This window comes from Bactrocera oleae, chromosome 2, assembly GCF_042242935.1.
Source record: "Bactrocera oleae isolate idBacOlea1 chromosome 2, idBacOlea1, whole genome shotgun sequence".
In the NCBI taxonomy this organism is placed as follows: domain Eukaryota; kingdom Metazoa; phylum Arthropoda; class Insecta; order Diptera; family Tephritidae; genus Bactrocera; species Bactrocera oleae.
The window spans coordinates 86,443,396-86,470,064 of record NC_091536.1 but is presented as its reverse complement, the minus strand read 5'-3'; the positions used below and the strand labels follow the sequence as shown (position 1 = coordinate 86,470,064).

Here is a 26,669-nt window from a genome sequence, read left to right as displayed (position 1 = left end):
GATCTCTCTTTTAAATAAATTTATATTAGAAGTTTTTTATATCTTGAGAGCAAAATTTCTGTCGAGTTTAGTTTTACAATTCTGCAGAATCAGAAAAGGAAACATATGAGATAAGTTGTAACATAACGTGAAGAAATTAATGCGCAAGATTACGGTTCATTTCCCTCTAATGATATGCATAGAAAAATGAATGTTGATACCCTTTATGTTCTAGATATGAGGCGTTAGAACCATCAGGTATATTTGCCACCAACAATTTGAAATAATCTAAAGGTATGTGTATTGATGAATAATTATACTATATTCCACAGATAGCAATCAAAACCATATATTCAAGGACATGTAAACACCTTCAATTACTTTACCGTATCCATATACATCTACGTCCTCCCCTCCATTTTTCACTCACTATATGCCCATCCAACTAACTGACATATGATTAAACTTGTAGCAATCAACACACGTTCGCAACGCCCGGACATATTGCAGCGCTGATGGCTGCGGTACTGACGTTAAGGTGTGACGCAAACCATGTCACGTAAGGAAAACGGAAATCGAATTTTCCAATAAATAAACCACCATCCCTCACCGCTGCCCGCTACACGCGCTGGGAGCGACTAAGTTTTCCATATTCCCGTAAGACCGATGCCTTAACAGGCAATACCTGACAAATAAACAGCAAAAAGCATGCGCTGCAGCAGTCGAGCAAATATGGAGGTGGAGGATGATAGGAAATGGAAAAGTGGTAAAAGAAACCAAAAAAGGCGAACAATAAAAAAGCGGAAATAACGCGAAGCAATATTATTATTGACAGCCGCAGAAAATGATGCAGTCACTGACGTAGTGGATGTGTCGTACGCAAGAGTGTAGAGACGATGGCGGCGGATAATCGTGGACAGTAATGAAAACGCTAAGCTGCTGACGAATGACAAATGAGCGATGGCAGATGGCAGCTGACTGCTGACTGACGAAAGAGTGCTGACGCAGTTGCAGTTGAAGATAGTGTCGGTAATCCGCAAAGCGAACATTCAGATATGAGGAAGAAGAAAAGTCAACAAAAAAAAACTATAATATCTTCAAAGCCAGAGCAGTGACCAATATTTGGGCGTTACTTCGATAAAAATTTTGTAGGAAAATAGTCAAATTGTGACTATTTGTAGCCCAATAATATTTCACATAATCAATTTCGAAAGATGCTTATTTAAGACAAATATACATATATTTCACCGTAACTGTGGAACCCTTTCTTCAGGCATCAACTTAATTACAGTGAGGATATCGGAAACAATCTCTGATTATCACAGAAAATATAACTATAAAATTTTCGGGTTCGATAAGTCGGATGATTGAACGAATATCTGACGGTTTTATGCCCCTTTATAACACATCCTTTCTAAATTACAAATTTTTAAAGAAGTGTTTTGTGTTTTTAATCACATTTTTTTCTAGGACCAGCCTAAACGAAATTACGATGCAAAAATGGGACCAAATTCATACTATACTATTCGGCTTCTTAATATAATATATTATAAAAAGTGAATATAAGAAAAACTACCAGATTTTTAGTTCTGAGCTAAGACCCTACAAGGTCACAAGGTAGTATGCTGCAAACATGTTGACGGGCCTGTAAGAAACCAAAAATTTATCTTTGTATGCCTTGGTGATGTTTTTGTGACACAGCCCGCGAGCTCTTTGTATGTGTGTGTTTCAATTTTAACGCCTTTTAGTTTTTTTTTTTCATTTTGTTGGCACTCAGCAACTCAACGATTAGTGTTTAGCAACATATCAAGGGCATCCAGTCATATATGCTTTACACATGTGAACACTACCAATACTACATTTGTGAGTGCTGCTTGTGTGTTGGTTAAGTACACTTGAACTGAACTTGATCTCTCAAGTGACGCGACAGTTCGCAGCCTACAAGCGCAGCGCGTCCCAATGCCAACGTGCCACTTCGTGATCAAACGCAATGGGAGCTACAGCAAATAACAACAAAAAAAGCAAACACAAGAAATAAGAGCCTGCGATTGCGAGGCTCACAAGCGAACGCGACGCCTACAATTCTTCCAGTTGCTGCGCTTGCGGTTGATGGTGTTGTAGTTGCCATGAACTTCAAATGTAGTCCTCCTCCCTGAAAGTACGATAAGTCAGCGCGTAGATTGTTGGCAGTTAGGAAAAAGCAATTCACTTGAGATAAGCAAACAAATGCGCGAATTTGCTTCGACTGGCAGTTTGGCGGTTAAGCACTCGTAATACCCACTTGCATGCTACGCCCCAGCTACACACATGAATACGTCGAGCGCCGAGCGTATAAAAGGCTCCGAATTTCAAACAAAACCGCAGGAAACCTAGAATATGTGTCCTCTCCTTCTTACCCACACACACACAGGCATATAGACACTCCCCAAGCGGCAATGTCGCTCAGTTAGACAGCGCAGCGTTTCGGTTGAGCCGCAAGAATAAGAAAAAAGTTCACCGCAAAACACAGACAGTCAAAGGGTTGCGCCATCCCGTTGCCGCCTGCGGACTCCGATGCGCGCGCCTCTGATATGCAAAGTAGACGCTTCGCTATGAGCTGGCGAAAAAATTGCAAACTTTTTTCCTGTTTGTTGACTTGCTTGTTTGTCTGCTTTGTGTGGCATCGTGATAGTGAAATGCTGGAATTTCCAATATTGCCAAGAAGCGTAGCTTATGCCGGGCTTGAATGTTTGGCAGTGACAGTGGCCTCGTCGGCCCATGAGCGCAACGCATCCACACACATGCATTTACATATTCCCACATACACCCCCCTCCCACAGCCGCAGCAAAGTTCTCAAGAAGTATGCAGTAAATTTTAAGTTTCTCGCTAGCTTACACCAAATTGTGGGTTGTTGCACCGTCTGTGCTTATCGAAAATTTTTTTAACATCTCGAGAAGTGAGCTTTGATTTATGTACACACATGCCTGTGAAGTTTGGTAACAGCAAAAAAGGTAAGTATAGATATGAGAGAGAGAGAGTGCTTTACTTTACAAGCGTGTCACATTAAATCTCTTCGGAGTGCGAAAACAAGGTATAAAACTGCAAATATTGACTCGGCTGGACTGAAAATATGGGTCAACTCGCAAGTGGGAGGAAAACGTTTGCAAAAAAGGTGTCTAAATGTGATAATATTCGAATTGGGTTGGAAGCGCTAGTGAACGTATGAACTGGGATTGTGAGCACTGAGAGCAGATTGAGGGGGATAGATTGAACGATATATTGATATGAATATAAGCGCTATAACTACCATTAGTTGTCCTGGATCACCGCATCCCCTCATGTTAGTAAATATGCAATCAGTTCTTTATGGGTCCTGGAACTTTTCTAGTTCAGACAGTAAACAGAAGCATTACGTATCATATTATAGGGATTTTCACATGGTCTAGATTGCCGTTTTTAAATAAACACCTCGCTAAATCATTTCGGTATAACTACGGGGCTGTGAGAGTGATAATTACGCAAAAAAATCGCAAAATATACTGGATACCATATTAGAATTGTTACTCACGATGCATCTTTGTGCTTTTGTTCTTTACCTATGGACGTTCAACTGGTAATGCATCTATGTCGATTAAAGAGTTATTTGAAAAACTGATATAGTTTTAAGCTTAAACTTAAGCTCTTAGCGAAAATATTTGAGATGCAATATGATCACTCTGTGATCATTATAAAAAAGGAAACGCAAGCTTATGTTTTCATAATTTTGAGTTTAGAAATTCTCCTTACTGGCCTTGAACAGTTTTGTATCTCTTCTCCACATATTCTTATTTTTGGTAAAGAGCTAAAATCGAAAAATGCAATTCAATACCCGGTTCATTTATATACAATTATTTACATATTTTTCTAACGTTTTCATAATTTGTCAGTCAACCTCTGAGGAAGTTCTTAATTACCTCGTAAAGTGCAGTTAATAAAAATAGCTTCTGTTAACAGTTCTCCCTTTAGTAAAACTTTGCACAGATTTGTGAAGCTTTCGCAAAAGCACTGAATTTTTTATACAAAAAGACAAAGGAGTTCACCAACGCAACTAGACTTAAAACTGAACTTCCTTGTCAAATATCAAAAAGGATTTAACTGCCACTCAATGAAATGGATCTGCTTATCAAAGATTTCAAAGCATCAGCTCGACATCTTGATTAAATTTCCAACAAACTTTCGGTAGCACCCAGAAGCTTTTTCAACCGTTACACGCACACACAGCATATGGCTGTTTCACTCTTTTCCACTTTTTGTGTCACACACTTTTCTCACTAAATAAAGTGGGAATGTGAAGTATTTATAGAACTCGTGAATAAAAAAAGGAAGCGAGGCACCAAAGACGTGAAAATATTTCTCGCAACAAAAGCGCGCATATAAAACCACAAAATGCCACAACCGCATTGTCGTCTGCACTTGCTAAGCCATTGGGTATCGGTGTGTATGTGCGGCTTTGCGCCGGCACTGCAGTAAATTAATCCGGCAGTTTGAATATTTCAAAACGAAACTTGAGCAATTAATTTTACTAATTGCTTTTTATTTTTATGCGGTCATTTCGATGTAAAGCTGTTGGGAAACCCCAGCCGACGAGCAGCTGGCAGCCGACAGCGGACAAACTCCAAATACTTTACGGCTGCAGACACTTATAGCCGCAGGGCAGCTGCTAAGAAGCGTCGAGGTCGCTGACTGAAGACTGTGCAACAAACAGCGGAAGCTTCAAGTGCTTGAAGGACGCTTAACTCGGCGCGAGTGGTATAATGACAGCTCACAACTGCTAGCAGTAGTTGTTGCAACCCAACAACAAGCATTAGATGCAAAAGCCTTGTATATGCAGCAGGCATTAGCGCGCTAACAAAATTGAGGCGCTGGCGTTCACTCTGCTCAGCTCCACTCCAAATAAATTGACTCAACTTAACTTCGCGTCGCTTAGCTTGGTCCAGCACCGCCTTTGAGCGCAAACTTTTCCGACATTTATATGGAAAACTAACTGCCACAAAATAGTAGTGAAGTAGTGAGGGCGCAATAATTAAAATAAAATTTGCTGTCTTCGAATGTTCGCGCGCTGGCAGTTATTGGTATGCATACTCTCTCAAGCGCCGCCGCGTCTACATACCGATGAATTTAAAGCACGCACCACCGACGCCCGCGCAAATACCAACGCCGAAGCAAGCGACTCAAGCAAAAATGCAATAAAAATGAGAAGCGGTGTGGATTTGCTGAGAAAAAAAGTTGACCAAGTGTACCGAGAAATTTCAATATTCCTGCCTCCGCTAAGCATTGGCGGTTTTGTATTTGCGGCTTTGCGAAAGCTGCCGGCAATACTTCTTTGTATTGTGAAGAAAGTAATTTCGTACTTTGTTCATGAATATTCCAAATCAGACGAGAGCGTACAAAATAGAAAAGAAAGCTTGCGGCACTAGACGAACTTCGACTGAGCACATCAGCAATGATGACAATTTGAAGAGAGTGGGAGAAAAAGAACGCGGCAACCACTTTAATGCCAATCAACTGGGCAACTCGACTATGCAGCTTGGAATTTGGCGAGCTCGACGAAGGGTTGCTTGTGGTCACATTAACATGCTGCCAAGCAAACGTCTTGCCATGACCAAGCCAACCGCTAACAAGCGCTGATATCGAATGTACGCAACAATAATCCCGTTATAGCTAACAAGCGCAGCAAAAACTACAACAACTCCAATGTATTTCCTGTTTCACGTTACGTCCGAGTACTCACTCTACTCAAACTCTGTCACAGTGTGCCTATGACTCAACAGCACTCGGGATGACGAGCCTTCGCCGGCATAATAACAGTTACAACTTCAACGAGAATACTCCTAATCTTTGCAACATTGCATAATGAACCACAAATAACTTGCGCAATGCCGATAGCAATAGACACTGCTTGCAGCGCTTCTTGAGTCCGTCGCCCAGCATTGGCAGCGGCGCTTAGAGCTGATCGACCTTTGTTGCATATTCAAATACTTGCAATGGCTAGCGTGTAGCAAGCAGGCCAAACACGCGTAGTCTGGCAATAAATGTTGCAACTTCCTTTTGTGTTGATTTTATTATGTGGCAGCTCCACCACCGCAAAACATCCGTTTTGTGCCAAAACAAAAAAAAAAAAAAAAGACAACTTTCGCCAAACCGCAATATCATTTCCTCTATGATCCACTGCTCGCACGGTCACTCATAGTTGACGAACTGTAAAAGAACGCCGCCGGCAGACGAAGGCACAGTAGTGTATTTCAGGGAAGCGTAAGCGCTGCTGGAACCAAACTGCAGATTGCGATTGCAAAATTAATTTTAATGTTTATCGCTTTGTTACTGTTCGGTTTTGCGTAAGACAACTGGTAGTAAGACGGCTGTCAGAAATCACATTCACAACGGAGTGTGAGCGAAGTGAACCAGAAGTTGGGAAGTAAATATGCAGAATCTATAGGCGATTACATTCGCAAACAAGTTAACTCTGATTTTTTGTTGCATTTGGGTCATTGATTATTGAATATAAGATGATTTTTCACATAAATATTTGGTTGATCATTTTTTTTTGAGACATGAAACATTTTTTTGGTCATATAAATATTCAGTTTAAAGTCTCCAGTTTAATAAATAAAATAGTTTTGAAATTAATCAAAGTTGAATAAGTCGTTATTAACAAAGCTCTAAATCTGTATTTATGAATGCTGTCAAAGAGAGATATGAGAGCTCACGCATTTTATGAACAACTTCTGGCTCTTTCACTGAAATTTTAGAACTCGTAATAAATCTAGAACGTAGAATATGTTTTTAAAGAACATTACTCTCTATAATTCTTAGATGTATTCGGTTTGGCAAACTTTAAAGAATAGTGAATTAAACAATCTAGTATCATGATAAATTCAGCTTGAAAGCTCGATTATTGCTTTCAAAGAAAATGAGTTGACAAGAAAGAATAGCTCCAACAAAGCGCACAGGGACTAAAAAATTAGGTTTGATATTTCTTTATACTAGTTTTTTATGTAGAAGTAAAATTTTGTGTATTAGAATTTTTTTCAAATATTGAGTACATTACTGATAGCAATAAAACTTGTTGCTTAGAACTTAGTAGTCCTGGAATTATTGCACAAATTTTTCACAAAAACTAAATTAAACGGTAATACACTCTGCAAATTATTGAAGATTAGGCGATACAGCTATTAGTTTAGAGAGCATCGACAACTAGTTTGTGTAATTGTATGGTCCCTATAACTACTAAAAACATTGTATTTTCAACTGACACTATTCTAAAGAAATTGTCATAATTATTGAGTGACTAACTGCATTTGGTTATAGTGACAAGTCATTTTCCTTCGATGCGCATCGTTGAAATAAATTATACGGTAGTGAAATTAGATAAGACAAGAAAAAACGTTAACTTCGGTTGCACCGTAGCTACTTGTATAATACCCTTCACAGAACTTGATTCCGATTTATACGGCAGCTATATGATATACAAGTAGTGATCTGATCTTAACAATTTCTTCGCTTAATTTATTGTTGCCTTAAGTAATAATCCATGCCAAATTTCATGAAGATACCTCGCCAAATGAAAGAGTTTTCCATAAAAGCACTTGATTCCGATTGTTCAGTTTGTATGCCAGCCGTATGCTACAGTATTCCGATCTAAAAAACTTCTTCGAAGATTGCATTGTTGTCATGAGAAATAACTTATGCCAAATTTCGTGAAGATATTACGTGAAATATAAAAGTTTCCCATAGTGTTTCCTATAGTGATCCAATATTGGCGGTTCCGACAAATGAGCAGCTTCTTGTTGAGAAAAGGACAGGTGCAAAATTGCAGATCGATAGCTTGAAAACTGTTTTCAGTTAATACACATAGAAATCACAATTACTTATTTTTGAAATTGCAAAACTAAAACCTACGCATTAAAAACAAAACTAAATAAAAAAAATAATGTGCACCAAATCATAAATCAAAGATCTCTTATTTCAACTAAATTGTAAATGTATATTTTCCACAATTCTGAATTAGAGATCCACGAGGAAAATAATCTGCCTAAAGAATCTTTAAATGCGTCGGACAAAATAATACTGAAATCAGCAGTATTGGCCTTACAAATAAAGCCAATAAAAATTTTTTTCCTAGATTGCTACAAGCTTTCTTTATGTTCGTGTAAAGTTTGATCTACATATGTAAACTCGTGAGTGTTTGGCAGCTGCGAAAAGTTTGTTTGGCGATTTTTACCATTGCAAAATAAGTTTTAACAACGAGATTGCTTGAAAATTTTTCCAATGGAATCACAGCTACGGAATCGTTGAAAATGTTGCAATAGTGTTATGCGGAGTTTACTTTATTACGAACACAAGTATTTAAGTGGCGCAAAGCAGTCAATGAAGGTCGTGAAATCAAACTTGCCACATGCGAGTCGCGAACCTACCTCTGTCAATGATGATAACACCGAAAAAGTTAAAGAAACAGAGCTTGAAAATCGTCCTGTTGGCATTATAGAAATAGTTGAGGACTTCAACACCTCTTGTAGAGCGAGTCAACACTTTTGGCTTAATGTTTTGGGTATGAAGCGTGTCAATGGTAGATTCTAATCGAAAGACATGAGTCTTTTGTAAAAACGAAGTCGAGTAGAGGTTTTAAGAAAGATTTTTGATAATTAGGTTAATCCTATATTCAGCAAATGCACCATTACTGGTAACAAGACGTGGGTTTATGAGTATGCGAGTGGTATTCCAAAAATATGTGAAAACCGAAAGAGTCTTAATTCGCTGAAGACAGTGAATGCCATCCCAGACGAAGTTTAAGATAAGTTTTTAAAAGATTTTTATTAAAATAGCGAAAATATGCAAATTTTTTATTCAAATTCAGATATTGCATGCTAGAAGATAAACTTCTGGCAGAACTGGTGAAAAAAGACTTGAGAGAGTGTGTTTCTGGAGAGAGAACTCTTTCTTTTTTGGAATTTAAAATTAGCAGGTGTTAAATAAAATAAAACTGGCAAAAGTTTGCTAACAATTCTTACGTAAGTTTTATATGTATTGCCAACATCACTTACCGCTTGGAAAATGCTGCAAGGCGAACAACAACAGGACGCTCAAGAGCCGTGTGTAACCAGCGAAGGATTTTGTATAATTGTAATTCATTTTCTGTTGTTGTTGCTGTCTGCTATTGCTGTTGTTGTTGCAACCATTATGCATTCGTGCTGTTATGATGTTGTTGCTATTGCGCTCACCCAACGGCATGCACACCGAAGTGAACTGTTGATGCCGTTGCACCTGATGCCGCCGTGATTGGACGCTATTTGCATTTGTGCTGAAAGTGGTGGTGGTGGTGGTGATGGTAGCGGCGGTTTTGGTGGCAGCGCCGTTAGTATCCTTCCTCTTTTCCACTTCTTCAAGCGAGTGTTGCAAGTTGCTGTTGTCATACATTTTGGTGATGGTGGAGTTGTGTGTTTGTTTTTGTTGTTGTTTGTGTTTTTCTTGTGCTGCAAGTAATTCTTCTGTGTTGCAGCTACTAACACCGTTACAAGTTATGCCAGCTGCACGCAATTCTTGTTGCTGCTGCTGGTGTTGGTCGTGGTGGGGTGTGGCGTGTACGCGTGTGGCACGCTGTTGCGTCGACATCAACTTGCAACTTTTCACTTTAGCGTATTTTTCGCTGCCGTTGTTGCAACCGTTGGTGGATGCTGCCAAATGTCCAACTCTTTGTTGTTGTTGTTCTTGTTGTTGTATTTGTAAATTTATGCAATTTAGTCTATGAGCGGCGCACGTCATTTTTGTTGTTCACACAGCAGACGATCGCTCACGCATTCACTCCTCTGCCTCTTGCCAAGATCGCTCACTTGCTGTTGCAGGCTGCACGCCGCTTCAATTTGCCAACAAATGAAACTTTGTCACGCTAAGTTTGCCACGCTTTTCTCTACTCTCTGCTTCTTTTCTTTCGCTTATTTTATTTTCTTTTATTGCACTTTTAGTTTAGTTTTGTGTTGCCACTCGTTCACTGTGATTATTATTTGTGTTCTTTTTTGTTGTAGTTGTTGTTGTTGCCAGTATATCTGTAGCAGTTTTGGGCCAAATGCGATTTCCTCGTTTCTCAAGTTAAAAACTGCAATTTTAAGTGCATTGAATTAATTATTCGATTGCACTGTGCTACAGCAGAGACGCTGCCGCTGCCACACGCGGCCGGAATGTTGCATGCGCGCGCCCCTTGTTGCAACTAGGTTTTGCACTTTTTGTATTTTCTATTTTTCTATAACTTACTTTTCGATTATCGATTAGTTTCTTTTGTTGCTGTTGTTATTGCAACTGTAAACTTTTGTCACTCTTTTCTTCTTCTTTTTTTTACTTCCTTTTTGGATGCACTTTTGCCGATTTTACTTTTGAAACTCAATTTTAATTACTTCAAATGTTGCACAATTTCTGCAAATTCTTTTCCCTTCTTCTTCTTCTTCAACTTTCAGTCACTTGCCACAAAGTATTCAACGATTGATCAACTATAACCGGTCTGAGTAGTTCACTTGATTCACTGTGTATCTGTGGCTGTGTGTGTACTCTGTGTGCTGAAGGAAAAAAGTTTCACTTTATTGGCAGTTTGTCCGAAACTTTTATGGAAAGTAGCCCTCTTGTTGCGCTCGACGTCGAATTTGGAGTAGTTGTCGACCCGCTTAGCAATGCTCTCAAGTATTCTCTGCGTTAATCTGCAAATGAAGAGAAGTGAAGAGTATAAGCCATAGTCTTTGCGGAAATTTTCATGTGATTTGTTTCTTATTCTAAAGAAAAGAATTATGGATTCAAGATGCTTTTGAGCTAAAAATGCAAGAACTTCTTCGAAAGCTACTCGAGATATTTAAGTTAAGGAAAATAAATTGTAGTGGACTTCTAAGAATATATTAAGTAATGAATACAGAACCAGTTGTGAATTTCTAGAGCGCTGATTGCTGGTAATTGAATTGTTTATACATTTATGTGAAAATTTGACAAAACAACTTAAGGGGGTATTCTAGTCTAGAGACATGAATTTTAGGTAATTTTTAAAGTATCGTAAAAGGGGCAATCAATATTTTTACTATCGAATTTTTTATCAGTTATTTATTAATGTCTCAAGAAAACAAAAAACAATTAAAAAAACAAAAGTTAAAAATTTAAAAAACTGTCAGCTGATGAATCAAAAAATTGGCACATGTGCATACCCATGATTTCAACCCTTCTAGTCATCGGAATGAAAAAACAGATTATCAGTCTGCAATGATGTCGCAATTGTATGAACTAGCGATAAGGAAAAAAAAAAATGTTTGACAAAATAGCGACTGTTTGAAAAAATAACAGTTTTTTAACCATTTTTTAATTTTCTCGTATTTTTAAAAATAGCAAAAATTTAAATTTCGGATTAAGGCTAGTTCATATCCGAGAGAATTATAAAAATTCTCTGAAAATTTCAAGTAAATCGGTTCTGTAGATCTCGAGAAATCGTGGGTATCGTATTGAAAAGGTCTGGTCTGAGAAAAACGCATTTAAAGTTTCGTGTAAAGTCTTTTGTTCGATTAGGTCCAGTCGAACCAGTTGAAGGCCGGGTGATTAAAATGTCTATATCTCTGAAAACAATTTAAATTTTCAAAATCCTTTCTTAGATGTATTCTTAAATCGCTAAACTTTGAAATATGAAAAAAAATCGTTTTTCTTTTGAAATTCTACACTAGAATACCCCCTGAACTCAACTTTTTTTATTTTTTTAATTTAGTAATATACTTTAAACAACCATTTTTCTAAAATTCGTTATAAAATATTACACATGTCTATGATAGATAAAACTAATTACCATACTCAAATGAAAATCTTTTAAAGTCAAATAAGTTGTTCTGTCAAAATTTTATAGAATTTGTTGACAAACCACTAGCGGCAGCTGGAGACATATTACACATTTCAGCACTCAAAATTATTTTTGCTTTTATTTCTACTTAAGAGTTTTTCCTGGATCACATTAAATTTATCTTATATAACATTATAAGTTTTTACGTAAGATCCAGTTAAAAACGAAGAAACATCAAGGGAATTCTTTATATACTTTTGCGACACGTTGCTACAGGGTATAATAGTTTTGTTAACCTAACGGTTGTTTGTATCACCTAAAACTGATCGAGATACATACGGAGTTATACAACATACATATATATGATCAAGATTTTAAGACGAGTTGTAACCCGATTGACTTTCCGTCCATCTATCCGTCCGTGCAAGCGACAACTCGCGCTCTACCAATTTGGAACAAATTCGGTGCAAAAAATTATTTTGACATTCTTATGTCACAGTACGAAAATGGGCGAAAACGGACTACAACCACGATTACTTTCCATATCAATAAGTTTCTCAAATATGGGTAGAATCGTCCCAATACTTCCCTTATCCCCTCTTAGTGTTAATATAAAGTTTTGCCAACGCCTGAATGTAAGTTCCCGGCTTTCATTCTTGTGAGTTGCATAAGTATAAAATGCTCGGTTACACCCAAATTTAGCCTTTATTACTTGTTTTAATTTAAATAACGTAGATGGCACTGTGATTACGATAATATTATCTTACAATAAAAATTAAATCATCAATCAATATCATTCGATGAAAAACAATATAAAATATGACAAACGCCCCATAAATTTTCTACACTGGTATTATTGAACATCAAAATTTCATATACTTATGTAATCCTCGTAGGGAATTCTGCTCTATCACAAGAATATCAAATCAAGGCTTCACTTAATGAGAGAAGTGATTTAAAAGAACCTAAAGCTTAACATGTGATTATTGAATATAGAGTAACAAGAAAAATTAGAAATCAACATAGATAACAGCTGTCTCTGTCTGTTATTAATTCTCTTTGACTATATGATTTCGATAAAAGTCCCTAAATACGAATGAGATCGGGTGGGATAACCAAATAGAGAAAGTTGTCCTTTATCAGTAGTCGGCCATCCACCCAATATCTGCAAAGACCCAATAGGTCTCGCGTATGTTCTAATTCCCCTTGGCCTTTAAGAAAAGTATCTTGAAATTTGCCGAGTCTTAGCATCTTTAGTGGAGTATTGCAATTTGAAATGGAGACTCTGATAAGTCGGATTACAAAACTTGCATCGAAATTTTGGATAAATCAGCGATGGCACCCATATATAATAATAATATCGAATTTCGTCGAAACGTTATATCTTTTAACACCCACAACACGTTTAAGCGCTTCAAAACTGTTACACAAATGTATCAGTGCTCTTTTCGCTTAAGTAAAGTTTACTTTAAAACATAGGGCTGTTGATAACCTGTGCTGCCACTATTTACTATTTCATATTTTATATGAAGGCCGCAATGATTTATATGTGTTATTATATACAAAAGCAGATGTACATACATATATACATATACTCTTGTATTCATATATGTATATAGCCAATCACATGGCTTGGCTGGTTTTTGTGATAAAATTGCACAATAGCAACTCTAAGGTCTCTGCCAAGCTTTGGTTCATATTTATGCTAACCATTTACAGGTATGTACATATGTATGTAAATATATACACTTTTATATTTTGTTTACGGCATTGTCAAGCGCATAGCGCCAAAAAACCGTTGGAAAAGCGAGCGTTTTTCACGGAACTGCGGAGCAAACGAGAAATACCAAAAAATATAAGCTGCAACCAGCCTGTTTTTAAGCCAAAAATTAAATAGCACAAAATGCGAATCTGTGCAAAAAAATGCAAAACTAAAAAGATATGCAAAAGCGAAATATAAAAAACAACAAATAAGTAGACTAAGCTAAATAAAATGAATGAAGCGAAAAGCAAATGAAAATATTGCAACATAAAATGTGGCCAGATTGTGTATGTGCCATTTTATTTGGCAGCACACAAAATGCATACAAAGTGCATATGATAACAACAATAACAACAGCAACAACAAAAGCAACAAAAGTTTTAACAACAACAACAAAAACATGCTGATAATAGTACGTATGAGCAGAATTTTGGAATGTTGCAGCAGAGCTCACATGAGACAAATAAAGAGTCCGAAAGTAGATGTTACACATACATGCACATATTCATACACATGCAACACATACATATGTTATCATGCGGCTATTTGTGTTTTTGGTTTCTTTTAAGCTATTTTGATCTTTAAATTGATAGTACGAAAAACTTGTGCTGAAATTAGCAGTTATTTGTAATAAATTAGTGATAAATAAATTATTAATAAAGTGATGCATGTTGCTTTAACTGCGCTGATTATAATTCGATTATTTCGATTTATTAGATTTTCTAAAAAAAATTTATCAAAAAATTACTTTTTTTAACTTTTTTTATTGAAAATTTTAATTTAATTTTTTCTTTGCTTAAAAAGCGATAAAGCATGGTTAGCCCCAAAAACAAAACACCTGTGGTGACCTACCAGCCCATCAAAACAACCTGTTCGCATAAGGAGCCGCCACAAACTAAATACGCTACACTCACAATACCGTTAGTGGAGTCCACTATTGTTTTGACTTGCGTGACACACCCGCTCTCACTACAGGCTATTGGAGAAACTCCCAAAATAATTTGGCATCACTCATTCAACAATTTCTTATTTCGCACAGAACACTGCCTTCGCTCTTCTTGCTTTCGTTTCAAGCACTTAACTGTCTTCAGGCAAATCACTTGTAATCGTATTTTTGCTACGACACTTGTTGAGCTAATCGGCTTTCTCATTCACTAAACAGGTATCTGCGTACGTTCACTTTCGTATGGCCGTAACACAATGGTAACGCGGCGCAGTTGAACTTCACCGAACGGTTGCTGCAGCGAGACTGAGGTTACAGACGGGTGGTTGACACATTTAAAAAGGAAGCAAATTCACATCAATCGAGTTTTCAAATAAACCTTATCGTTACCGTTTGTTATTCACATGCGCAGACAACGGATTCGCACAAAGTAACGCTGTGAAGTATGCAATACGCACAAAGGTGGTTGTTTTTTGGCGTTCTTTTGTACAACAGCTGATGAGCTTATCAGCAGTGTGGTGAATTTCGATTTCTACTGGAGTAGCAGGTCTTTATGTTAACAGTTTATTTGAGTTAAGCTGCATTGGGTATTGTTTTATTGTGGCTTTACGCTGATTTCTTAAAGTGATTAGAAAGAGAGAAACGACATTATGTTAAAAGAAACATTTTTTAAATGCTTCATAAAAGAGACTTTCACTGGTTACAAGTTTGAGTATTTTATCCTCATATTAGTATGAAGAGAAGTTTCTTCTAGACAAATTGTACAAAGCTAAATGAAATTAAAGGTGACTGCTTAAAAAAAAGCGATATGTTTATACATATTCAAGAAAACACTGTAAAATTTGAGATGAAAAAAATAAGTATTTTTTGAGGCTGTAACTAAAGAAATTTGAATTTGAGTTATCGATTTAAAATTTTATTCTGTTATTTTTAAGAGTATAATCTATCAATATATGAAAAAATATCGATTTTTTTCAAAATTTACACCAGGTGTGACCCTTAATTTTATTATTTATAATACTTTGGTAAGCCTAAAAAAGATCTTAATATTACATTTTATTATTTATACACTATTTATGATTTTTATATAAATTTTGTCCGCACTTTAAAAAGTTTTAATTACAGCATTATCTTATTCTATTACTTTCTAACAATGACAGCCCCACACATCCAAAATTTATGTTTTAAAAAATATTTGATAACCGAAAGAAACTTGTAGAAAATCCTCATGATTTCTAATGATTAACTTGGTTTATTATTTTTTAAAGTAGGCAGTCCTGTGCGAAATATATCTTAAAACCCACTGTATCAAATATTTTCTACCAAATACGCGTACTATTGAAAAATATTTTAATATATAATTTATGTTAATTTCTTTTAGATTATATAAAATTTAGCCTTTTACAAATTAACCTAACTTTTCTGATATAACCTATGATAACGAAAATATTAAATTTGGTACGAAATATTTTTAATTTGAATTTCAATTGCGTCTGTACTGTTCAAGCATGATTAATGTTGCGATGGCTATAGCATACGCAATATTTCAAAGCTTCCTATATAATCTGTTCTATTATATCTGATCTGACTCTAAATCACTTCATTTTATCCGAATAAAACATTATTGAAACGACCTTATTCCATAAAATCCACTTTAAACCAAACTTTACAAAACGTTAGTCATCGGATACCAGCATATCCATCCTTAAAATATCATATCCTGATAAATAATATTTCATCTTGGCACGCATTTCGTTCATATACTGGCTCCATACGATGTCGTCCGAACATAACCTAGCCCATTTTTTTTTTTTTTTGTAATACTTAACCTAACCTAACTCACAACTTTTCTAACGGCACTTAACAGCAATAACGAAACGAAGAAGAAAATGAAAATTCTGGTCCTTAAATACAAGCAAATTTCTTATTAATACTTCATAAATACTTTCTAAGTTTCTAGAGCCTTAATTATGTCCTTAAGAAATTAACATAATTTTTGTGATTCACCAAAAATTTAACGGTGATATAAAAATGCACACTAAATATTTAGGAGCTGAAAATGTGAATGTGTTAAAAAAATAAATTAATGAAACAACATTTATTCCAGCAAGCCGGCCCACACACGAGTCCGTAGGCGATGAGAAGCAAAGCAACTCAGAAAAGAGAAGAAGAAGAAGCAAAGAGCGCTGTGAGAATCGAAAGAAATGACCGGCAATTTATTTCGCTACGCTTTATTGATTTGTGTAGAACTGCCGCAATTTACATGTTTGCACAAAACAAACACTCACACACACACACAAGCGCACACTCATGACCGGCAATTGTAGATTTATTTACGCTTATGAACCAGCATAAAAACGCTTAAATGGCGCATGGAGGAAAAAGGAAATATTTACCTATCCCTTTGGCAGCGCGCAAGCTTCTCTCCAAGTTATGAGGCCACAATAGAAGAGGTAGATTTGAAATTTATATGCCAAGCGATTATGATGCATGAACGCCAAGAAGATGGGTTACAAGCAAGACGAAACGGCGGTTGGTCGACAGGACATCAATAAACGTATACATTATTTGGTAGAGGAGCGGAAGTTTCGGAAGGACATCTTTGGCTGAATGCCATTGAGCATATTTGATCAACGGTTCAACGGCTGGTTGTTTGTTTTGATTTAGCTCGGTAGCGTAAGTTGATACATGTTTATAAAAGAACTAATTCAGTATTAATGAAAATTGCAACTAGTCAGAGACCAGTAAAAAATGTTATAGATATGAAATTTCAGATGCAAGTGTTGGTCAATACGCTCATAGGCTGTGTGACGTATTAGAAGCTTCTTACTATATCATTTTGTGTGCCTGAATTAAGTCCCATGAATATATTGTTGCCTACATTTAGGGAGATCTTAATAAATCTCGAATATCGTTAAAAGAAAAATCAGGATTTAAGCATACATTTCTGATTAATAAAAGAAATCTGCGACTTCCGTGAGATTCCTATCATCATTAAGATAAATGTTTTAATAAATATTGCACCTAATTGTAGTCCGCAATTTTTTGAACAAATTTACTGTTAAATTTTATATAACAGTTTTAAAATAATAACTACTCTTCCCGTATAACAATGCCTATATTTAGGATAAACCCTGTGATATTAACTAAAAAACCTCAAAGGTTTAAGCGTAGATAATAATATTTTAAAATAAAAAAAACTTAGAATAAAATTTAGATTCAAGATTCATGTAAGGAATCTTAAAATGGAACCTATCCTTAATGTAGTGTGCGCCTAAATGTAGGTTTCTACAAATTTTTTTTAAATATTCGAATCGAACATCTCGTATTTTGAACACGGTATAACAAAAGGGGACCCCACAGATATAAGACAAGTATAAACTCCTAACGCATATGTAAATTTCAAGTTAACAGCAAAAAATCTTCTAAAACTGTTACTACATCAAACTGGGTTACTTTCCTCGTCGACTTGCAAATCGTTCTTTGCATGACAGTACAACAACAAACAGAGGAATAAAAATCGAAACAAATCGCATATGAAATCAGACAGAATTCGATTGAAAGACGAATGGCTGGCATGGTCAGTAAAAACCGACAAGAAGATGGACATCATAAAGTATACAAAACGATACTGCTGCCAGCCGAATGGCAACATAAACTGAATCATAGGCATACACTCTGCATACGTAGCGATATGAAATAAAGATGTATGAATATGAAGAAGCATAAAATGATAAAAAGAGGCATAGAGGTATAGACTGATGGAAATATAAATTTTAAGCAAACTGAGCTGCCGCAGGTTGCCTAAACACTGAGCGCAGGGACAGAAGGGACGACTGCCTAAGCTTAGAGATGGTGAATGGCAACTTTAATGTTAAACTGAATTGGAAATACTCGTCTGAGGCAAATGAAAATAAACAAAGACGCACGTGGTTAAACGCTGCACAGCACAACGATACAGCGATTAATGCCCCTGAAGAGGCGGGGGCCCGCAAGCTACTTGGTTTTTGTTTCAGACTGTAGGTAGTCGCAGCGCCTGTCATGGTAATCGAGGCGACGATGGTGACGGGGTGAGGCCTTGGATGGTGAATGCAAACACAAATACAACCGAACAATGATTGATTTTTGGAAGATTGAAAAAATTAACCATCAAAGCGTTTCGACAGCAAGACTTGGCAAGTAAAGTAAAATCCGTTGAAGTGGAAAATGCTAAGGAAACTGCAGAGAGTTTAGAAAAGTAAAGAGGAGAGCGAAGTGTAGTGAGCGAGCGCTTTATAATTTTCTTTTCATATTTTTGTTTTAAACCTAAAATAAAAATGATAAACATATAGGAAAACTGCCGAAAACACACGTCCAAAAATTAATATGTATATGTGACATGCAGGTACACACAAGTACAAACATATTAGTGTATGGCAATTGGTGGAGAGTAAGAGCAACCCACCGCCGGATGACTTTGATGAGTTCAAGCACATGTTCTTCGAATATGAGTGTATGCAAACCCTACAGAAACCGTTATTAGTCACAAAAAACAAACAAATAAATTATTAGTCGAGTGTTGTATATATATTTTAGATATCTATATTTTAGATGAGTGGTAGAACGTAAATCAGTTGGAAAATAGGATAGGAAAATTGTGTCTTTCGTAAAATGAAAAATAATATTATTGCTTGAGGAAGAGGATCGATGTAAAAATAAATGACGCTTTATAATAGAAAAAGCGCAAAGGTAAATATTATGTGTGAAATATTTATTTTATAATTATCAATAAATTTAAAATAAGTAAAAAGTTATGTGTCATCTCGAAATGAATTATGAACTTCTTCGAGATTAGTTCGGAGCTAGTTCTTGGTTAGCTTGTTCTTACAGAAACCAGTCAGACACAAATTAAAACTGTTTCTACTCCAGTTCGGCACTAAATTATTGCTAAACTATGGAATTAGATTATTTCTAGATCATTTAATAACCAGTGTAAAACTACTTCGGAATATTTTAAAGGCAAGTTAGGTACAAGGCATTGTTTAATTCAGAATCTCATAGTAACTGACTTTACAGACACCAGTTCAAAAACTACTTTAGAACTATCTCGAAAATAGTTCGACATTAATCCGCGATTTGTAAAAGATTCTTTCGTAATATTTTCAAAACCTTTCTAGAAATATTATGCGAAATTAATGCGACCCTAATACTTGATCAATTCAAAACAATTTAGAAATGAGTTCGAAACTAATTTTGAACTAATTCGAGAGCAGTGCGGCATTTTAGATTATCAAGACTCCATTGAAACCAGTCGAAAGTGATTTCTGACTTTATTCTGCACTGTTTAAAAGCAAGTTCTGTTAGCCATTATAACTTCTGAATATTTTCAGAACAAAGATTTCAAAACTTTTAAAAATACGTTCTTGAAATCATGATATAAATTAAACTTGTTATATATCTGATTTTCAATATTCCTTTGACAAATCGAAAATCTTTATCAACATAAATCACTCAAATATTTTAAAGTTTAAACCGAGAATGAACTCATTAAAAGCAGCTTTCTTATTTCATCTAAATATAAACTCTTTGTAGCAGCTGTAAAAAAGCAGTCTTGAATCGTTTAGTGCGGTCTTTTTTGCATTTTCTAAGAAAATTTAGCACAGTTATGTACATTTTTTGCACACCATCAGAAAGTAGAGATTTCAACAGAGTAAATCTACTTGTTCAAAAAAAAGCTAATATTTTGACGTGAGAATTTTTGGTTGAAAATTACGGACTTTTTCCGATATTGTTAAAATAAGATAAAAAAATTAATATTTTAAAACAAAAATATTAAAGTTTGGTTGGGAACATAAAGAGGTTAGTATATCCCAAATTTCGAAAAAATATTGTACGTAAAAGATAAAAATAAATAACTAAAATCTTGTTTAATTGAATTTCATATTAATTTTGAGGTCATTTGTGTCAATACAAAGGTTTTAGATCACTTTATTACCTATAACTTCGCCATTTTCCGACCTTCGATCGTTCGTAAATTATTTTTCCTTTCAATTTTGTTATATTCTCTTTCTTTTCCAATGAGTTCCATTCTACAATAATGTTTTTGGTTTCACAAATTATCGACTCTGGTCTGTATAGCATATACTTAATTCAATCATCACCCCATTATCTAACCTCAAAAACTGGGTAAACTATTACAGCACAAATCGACCTAATCGTATCTAGAGTGACCTAATAGCTTATGCATCAAATATACGAACATTGATTTATACTGGACTAGACCTAAAATATCCCCAATTAACTTATTTTTATCGTGTTTTCTATAATTCTACCCATATTTATAAATTTAAATCAACTTACTTGAGGCGTACTTAATCTCATTAATTTAACCATATTCTGATCTATGACAATTTAACTAAACTGAATATTATTCTTAGCGATTCAAATCTAAAGCTTCAACTTAACCTAAAGTTAACCAATACTTTTAGTTCACCTAAAGTTGAACTTACTCCAAAGTTAACCTAAAGTTGAAGGTTTAGATTAGAATCGTTCAAAATAATTTTTAGTTTAGTTAAGTTGTCATGGATTAGCATATGGTTCATCAACATAATATAATAAAATATATTTCGATAATTTTTTACCTAGGCTAGGAAACAAAGAATAATTTCTTCTGAGCAAAGTGCACTACTGCTATTAAGGAAAACTGGATTTTTCTCAGCTTCTCAGCTTCTAGCGAACGATTAAAATGCTGCAATAGGAAAAGCAAAATCTTCATAACTTCAAGTCGGCACCACTCAATTTCCCACAGGGTTTTCTTACACACATTACATGAAAACAAGTATCTTCGAAAAAACCAACAAAACTTGGAATGCCATGAGATGAGTACAAAATAATATTTCTATATTTATTTATATTTTGCTTGTATAGACAAAAAGGACGCCAATGCGAGTTTGAGGGCAGTAAATGTTTACATAAATCTACTTGTGTGTAATTTGGGACCGGAATGCTGGTTACAATTTGCCGCCCCCCTTCGTCACTACACTAATCAAAATTACTGAACACAAAATGGCAAAATGCGAAAATTTACGCATTTCATATGAAATAATTTATCAATTGGAAAATGTTTATGTCTGAAGACACAAGCATATATACGCATTATACGGGCCGATAAAACAAATATATACAGGTATTTGTGGTTGCATACATTTCTGGGCACGTGTCTGCATGTGTGTGTGTGGCGCAGCGCCATGGCTGAATGATCAGTGACATATTCGAAACTGATGGCCCCCACCGTACATCCGCGCACAGCATGCAACCAGTCAAATACACACACATATGGTACATATAGTACAAGCGGTATATACATATGTGAGCATCGCTGGCATAAGAAAATGCCAAAGCATAAGAAATTTATATCGATTTATTACGATCTGATGGAGTTATGTATGTGAAAAACGAGAATTATGACAGCCGGAAATTGTAGGAAAGAAATTTATTGTTGAAGTATAAAGTGTACGCTTCACTGGCGCGAACGGGTTGCCATTCAGCAAATACACACACATAGACAGTTGATTATATTGCATCTATAAGTACATATGTATGTGTGCCTATGCCATTGCGGCCGGTCGAGCCTTTTGGCACGACATAGCAGTTGGCCAAAAGCCCACCGGGGGGCACTTGTCGTCGTCGTCTTCGTCTTCATCTTCGTTGTCGAAGATAATAAATAATTTTCGGGGCGACACTCAATTCTCAGCGGCGACAGCTATGTACGCTCACGGCCATCACAGAGCTCCTGGCGAATTACCGGGGTGGTGAATTAAGGATTTGCGCACAGCATCACAAGAACATAACTTATATAAATATAAATGCTTTATTTTGGCTATGAATTATTCGCATGAAATAAATAATGTTGAGTGTGTGGCCGCTTACTTTGGGTTAAATGCTTGATAATGTGTTTAGAGGCATACGTAAGTGCTGGATAGGGAATCGTGGGTAGACTTAAAGCGAATTCATTATGGATCTCTTCGATTTGTCGAGCTTGGGCTACGAACAAAAAGGCATCAACATATTAAATGAAAAATTAAACCTGTTATTACTAACCTAAGCAAATAATGCTACAATTCTAGCTAACCACCCAATAGTCGGATATATTATAATAAGCACATAAACCATGTTTCTATAATATATATATTGTAATAAGGCTAAAAAGCTCATAAACAGCATACTAAATTTTTGACCGACCGTAAAAGCCTTAAATTTTCTAGATGAAATGTGATCGAGAGAGTTTGTAACAGAAGCTCCTTCATTTTTAATTAAAGCTAATTAAACGACTAAAAATAGAGAAGATTACAATTAACAAAATGAATGTACACAAAAATAAATAAAGTGTAAATATATATAGGTATGTATGTATGTAAAGCACCAACCAATTTTTTTGTCCATCAAGCAACATTTCAAATGACCCCAACGTCCCTACACGAGTAGTATATATGTATGTATGAATTCAATCCAAGGCAAGTAGTCATTTAAACGGTATACACATACAGACAGTTATTTTGGTAAATCAACGAAAGATAGATGGAAAACACTCACACACACACACAAACAGTCTTTAACGTGGCAGTCAGGAAAGCTAAGCTCAATTCCAACGGATGGCGGGCGCAATGAGCAGCCAATGCACTGAGACAACGCAAATACTCACATACCTACAAACTATATAATGACAACGACTGGAGATAGCAGCAGCTTGCACTTGAGTGCGTCCGCGCAAATGTCGAAATGAATAAAAGTCGCATTTCAGCAGTTAGGGACAATTGAGGCGGGGCAGCAGGACGACACTGCAAGGGCTCAGGAAGAGCGAAATAAAACTATGAAATGAACGGTGACTGACCAAATGAGTAAGAACGAATGAATGTCTTTGTATGTGTGTATGAGTATATGCAAGTGTGTGTGTGGGTGTGCGTGCATTGTGCGGGTGAATCAACTCGACAGTCAACGAACCGAATTCAATTTAGTTTTTCGGCCAAAGCAACAAATTGCCAAGTTGCAAAGTAATTAGCCGATTGCGTTGGACAGCGCTGAGATAACGGCAGCGGCAACAACAGTCGACATTGTGGCACGGCTGATTGAGGGCTGACGCTACATGCTATTTGGCGACGGGCTGGTGGCAGCGCTGTTTTGTTGTCGTCGAGACGGATACCGGCAGTCTGTTATTCATTCGTTGCTGCAACGCTAATTACCACAACAGCAGCAATAAAAACAACAACAACAAACACAACAATCAAGTGCATGCAGCAGCAGCAATGATATTGTGGTTGAAACGCCACTAAAGCGTGCGACAATCTGCCACTTTAACTACAACTCTGCAGTTCATATACATATAGCATCATAATAGTGGTATTTGTACGAGGGTGGTTTTTATTTTTTGAGTGAGAGTTTGAGAGTATTTAGGTATGCTATAAATACGTTAAAAATAAAATTGAATACATTTTTTAAGTTTTGAGTGATCTTGGTAGATATTTGCATTTAACTTCACATATTTGGTAGTGGAGGCGTATGAGTAACATTTCGTTACATAGAAATTTTTACAATTTTTTCAACGCTATAACAAACCAAAAAAGAAAAAATGAGAGTACTATGCAAGCACAGCATTTTTCTTCAGCGGAATCCTTTAATAATTATGGTAAACAAGATATAACGAAAAGCTAACTTTCAAGCTTCCGGCAGTGCTTATTTTGTAAATATTTGGAAAATTATATATAAACATTGAATGCCTTAAGGACTTTTAAAAATCTTGCAATTGAACTAAACTTTTCACATACATTTCTGATACGCTTGCAACATGTTGCTATAGATTAAATTAAAATTAAAATTTCACTTAGGGACACCCTTAGTTCACTGACGTAACGCACATACACAATGAATGTTGCTCATACGCCATGTCATGTGTCAGCTAAAGAATTTCTGCTACTGTCAAGCGCCAACAACCACAACAATTACATGAAATACAACAACAATAACGAAAGGTACAATAACAATAACACAAAGTGCAACAACAATAAGAAAAAGTACAACAATAACTCAGACAACAACAATAACAGTACAACAAAAACGCAAAATACAACGCCAACTACAAGCTCACAAGCTACGTTCGTGTTGCTGTTGCCGTTTTTATTGCGGTTGCTTGGCTGGCTACTGTCGCCACTGATGCTTGTAGGACATGCACTTCACATCAAATTACCAATTTGCGGTGCACTTGTGTTGATTTCGGCGGAAGTGAATGAGAGACTCACTTGAAGCCTCGCAGCCACGTGTGGGTGTTTCCGTGACAGAGCGCATTCCCTGCTGTCCCGCTGCGTCCATCTAGCACTACTTTACGAAACTCACATACATATGCGAACCTTTTCGGAAACGATTGCATGTGTGGATATTCAATTAGAGGGCAATAAAAGGAATCGGCAATTTTGTAGACGATCCAGCTTCGACGATAGAAATGTGAGCCCCACAACTGCTTACTAACTGCTGCAACTGCTGCCACACATGTAACGTATTCTTTTTGATGCATTCGCTTTTGCGACGCTACGGCCACCAGCATACATACATATGTATATGCGTGTGTGATCACTGTGAGTGAATTAGAAATCTGTAAATGAATGGTAGGAAAGGACGAATTGCGCACGGACACTTTTTGCGAAATGTGATTGCAACAACGTGCATACACACACATAAATGGCGATGTGTGTGGCAGCTGAGGTAGTAAGCGGAAAGCGTTAATTGGAGCACTTTTACTTACTTTAAAGCGTACATTCGCACTTCCGCTCTTTAATTGTCATGAAGGAAGTGTTGCACATATACATACGAGTACATATGCCTTTTGTTTATTAGACCTTGCAACAGATGGAAAAGACTTAGAGATAAAGGGAAGCTAAGGCTGAAGTATAAATATATCAGCAAGTCAACTCTGAAGATCAAGAAATTAATCAGAAACTTTTTTTTGGAACTTCAAATATGCTTTTCAAAAATCTTTCTTGATGTTAGGATCATAGTAAGCGACTTCAAAGAAGTGGACCGATCTAAGTCGCCAAAAATTGTTCACAACATTAATAAATCAGAGTAGGATAATGAATTTGTCTCAAGATTATTTCTGCCATTCATCACCAGCACTAACAACATCACCAAAATCATCATCACATACCTAATCAACATCGTAAACAGCATCATCATTATTTTATCACCATTATAATCATCATCGTAATTATCATTATCTTAAAGATTGTTATCTTCATTGGGATCATCATCATAATTATAACCATAATCGTTATGATGAACAACATCATAATTAATTATCATTACTATCATTATCATCGATAACATCGACAACATCATACCACCATCATCATTATGTTATTGGTCACCTCTGGAAATATCAACATTATCATCATAATTATAATATTAATGGTTGTGATCAACAACATCATAATTATTTATCATCATGATCATCAAAATCATAGTTATCATCATAACCACCATCATCATTATGTTATTGGTCACCACTGGAATTATTCACATCATCATAATTATAACCATCATAGTTAGGATTAACAACATCATAATGAATCAATATCATAATTATCATCATCAGTATTCCCTTAAGCTCTATCTACAGTAATCTTAACATCCTATAATGATCATTACAAAATTATCATTATTAATAACAGTAGCTTGCTATAGTAATATTAGCATCAGCTTCAACATGATCATCATTTTAATAACCATCATCATCATTATTATTATTATCATCATCACCATCATGATCACCTCATCATCATCATCATCATCATCGTCATCATCATCATCATCATCAACAACATCATCATCACTATGGTAATCTTTAGCAAAACTACCCCAACTTAATCATCACCATTGCAATTATTTCAACAATATCAGGTAATATTCGTATTTGCTTCGTACTATGAGCTTCTCAGCTGTTCCGTAAATAAATTTTGCAATTTATGAAAATCGATTTGGATCGTAAATGCATAGATTTAACTTCATCTTTTTATTTAATTCACTTTCAACGAAAACCAAATGCTATATTTTCTTATTACGCAAAAAGGAGCTTTCTCTTAACTTTTATTGAGTTTTTTTTTTATTTTTTATTTCAAATTCAATTTTACATTGATATGGTAAATATTGA

The 26,669-nt window shown here is 35.8% G+C and overlaps 1 protein-coding gene across 2 annotated transcripts in view; it reads right to left on the bottom strand.

Annotated features, from left to right (window-relative positions):
- The window catches only part of LOC106625239 (uncharacterized), a 424,306-nt gene that overhangs the window by 199,668 nt on the left and 197,969 nt on the right, over positions 1-26,669 (bottom strand). For both annotated transcript variants that reach the window (XM_070105926.1, XM_036361284.2), the window contains exon 3: positions 9,040-10,680. In XM_070105926.1, coding sequence (XP_069962027.1) covers positions 9,040-9,757 — 718 coding nt within the window. In that variant the 5' untranslated portion in view covers positions 9,758-10,680. The remainder of the gene's footprint in view (positions 1-9,039; positions 10,681-26,669) is intronic.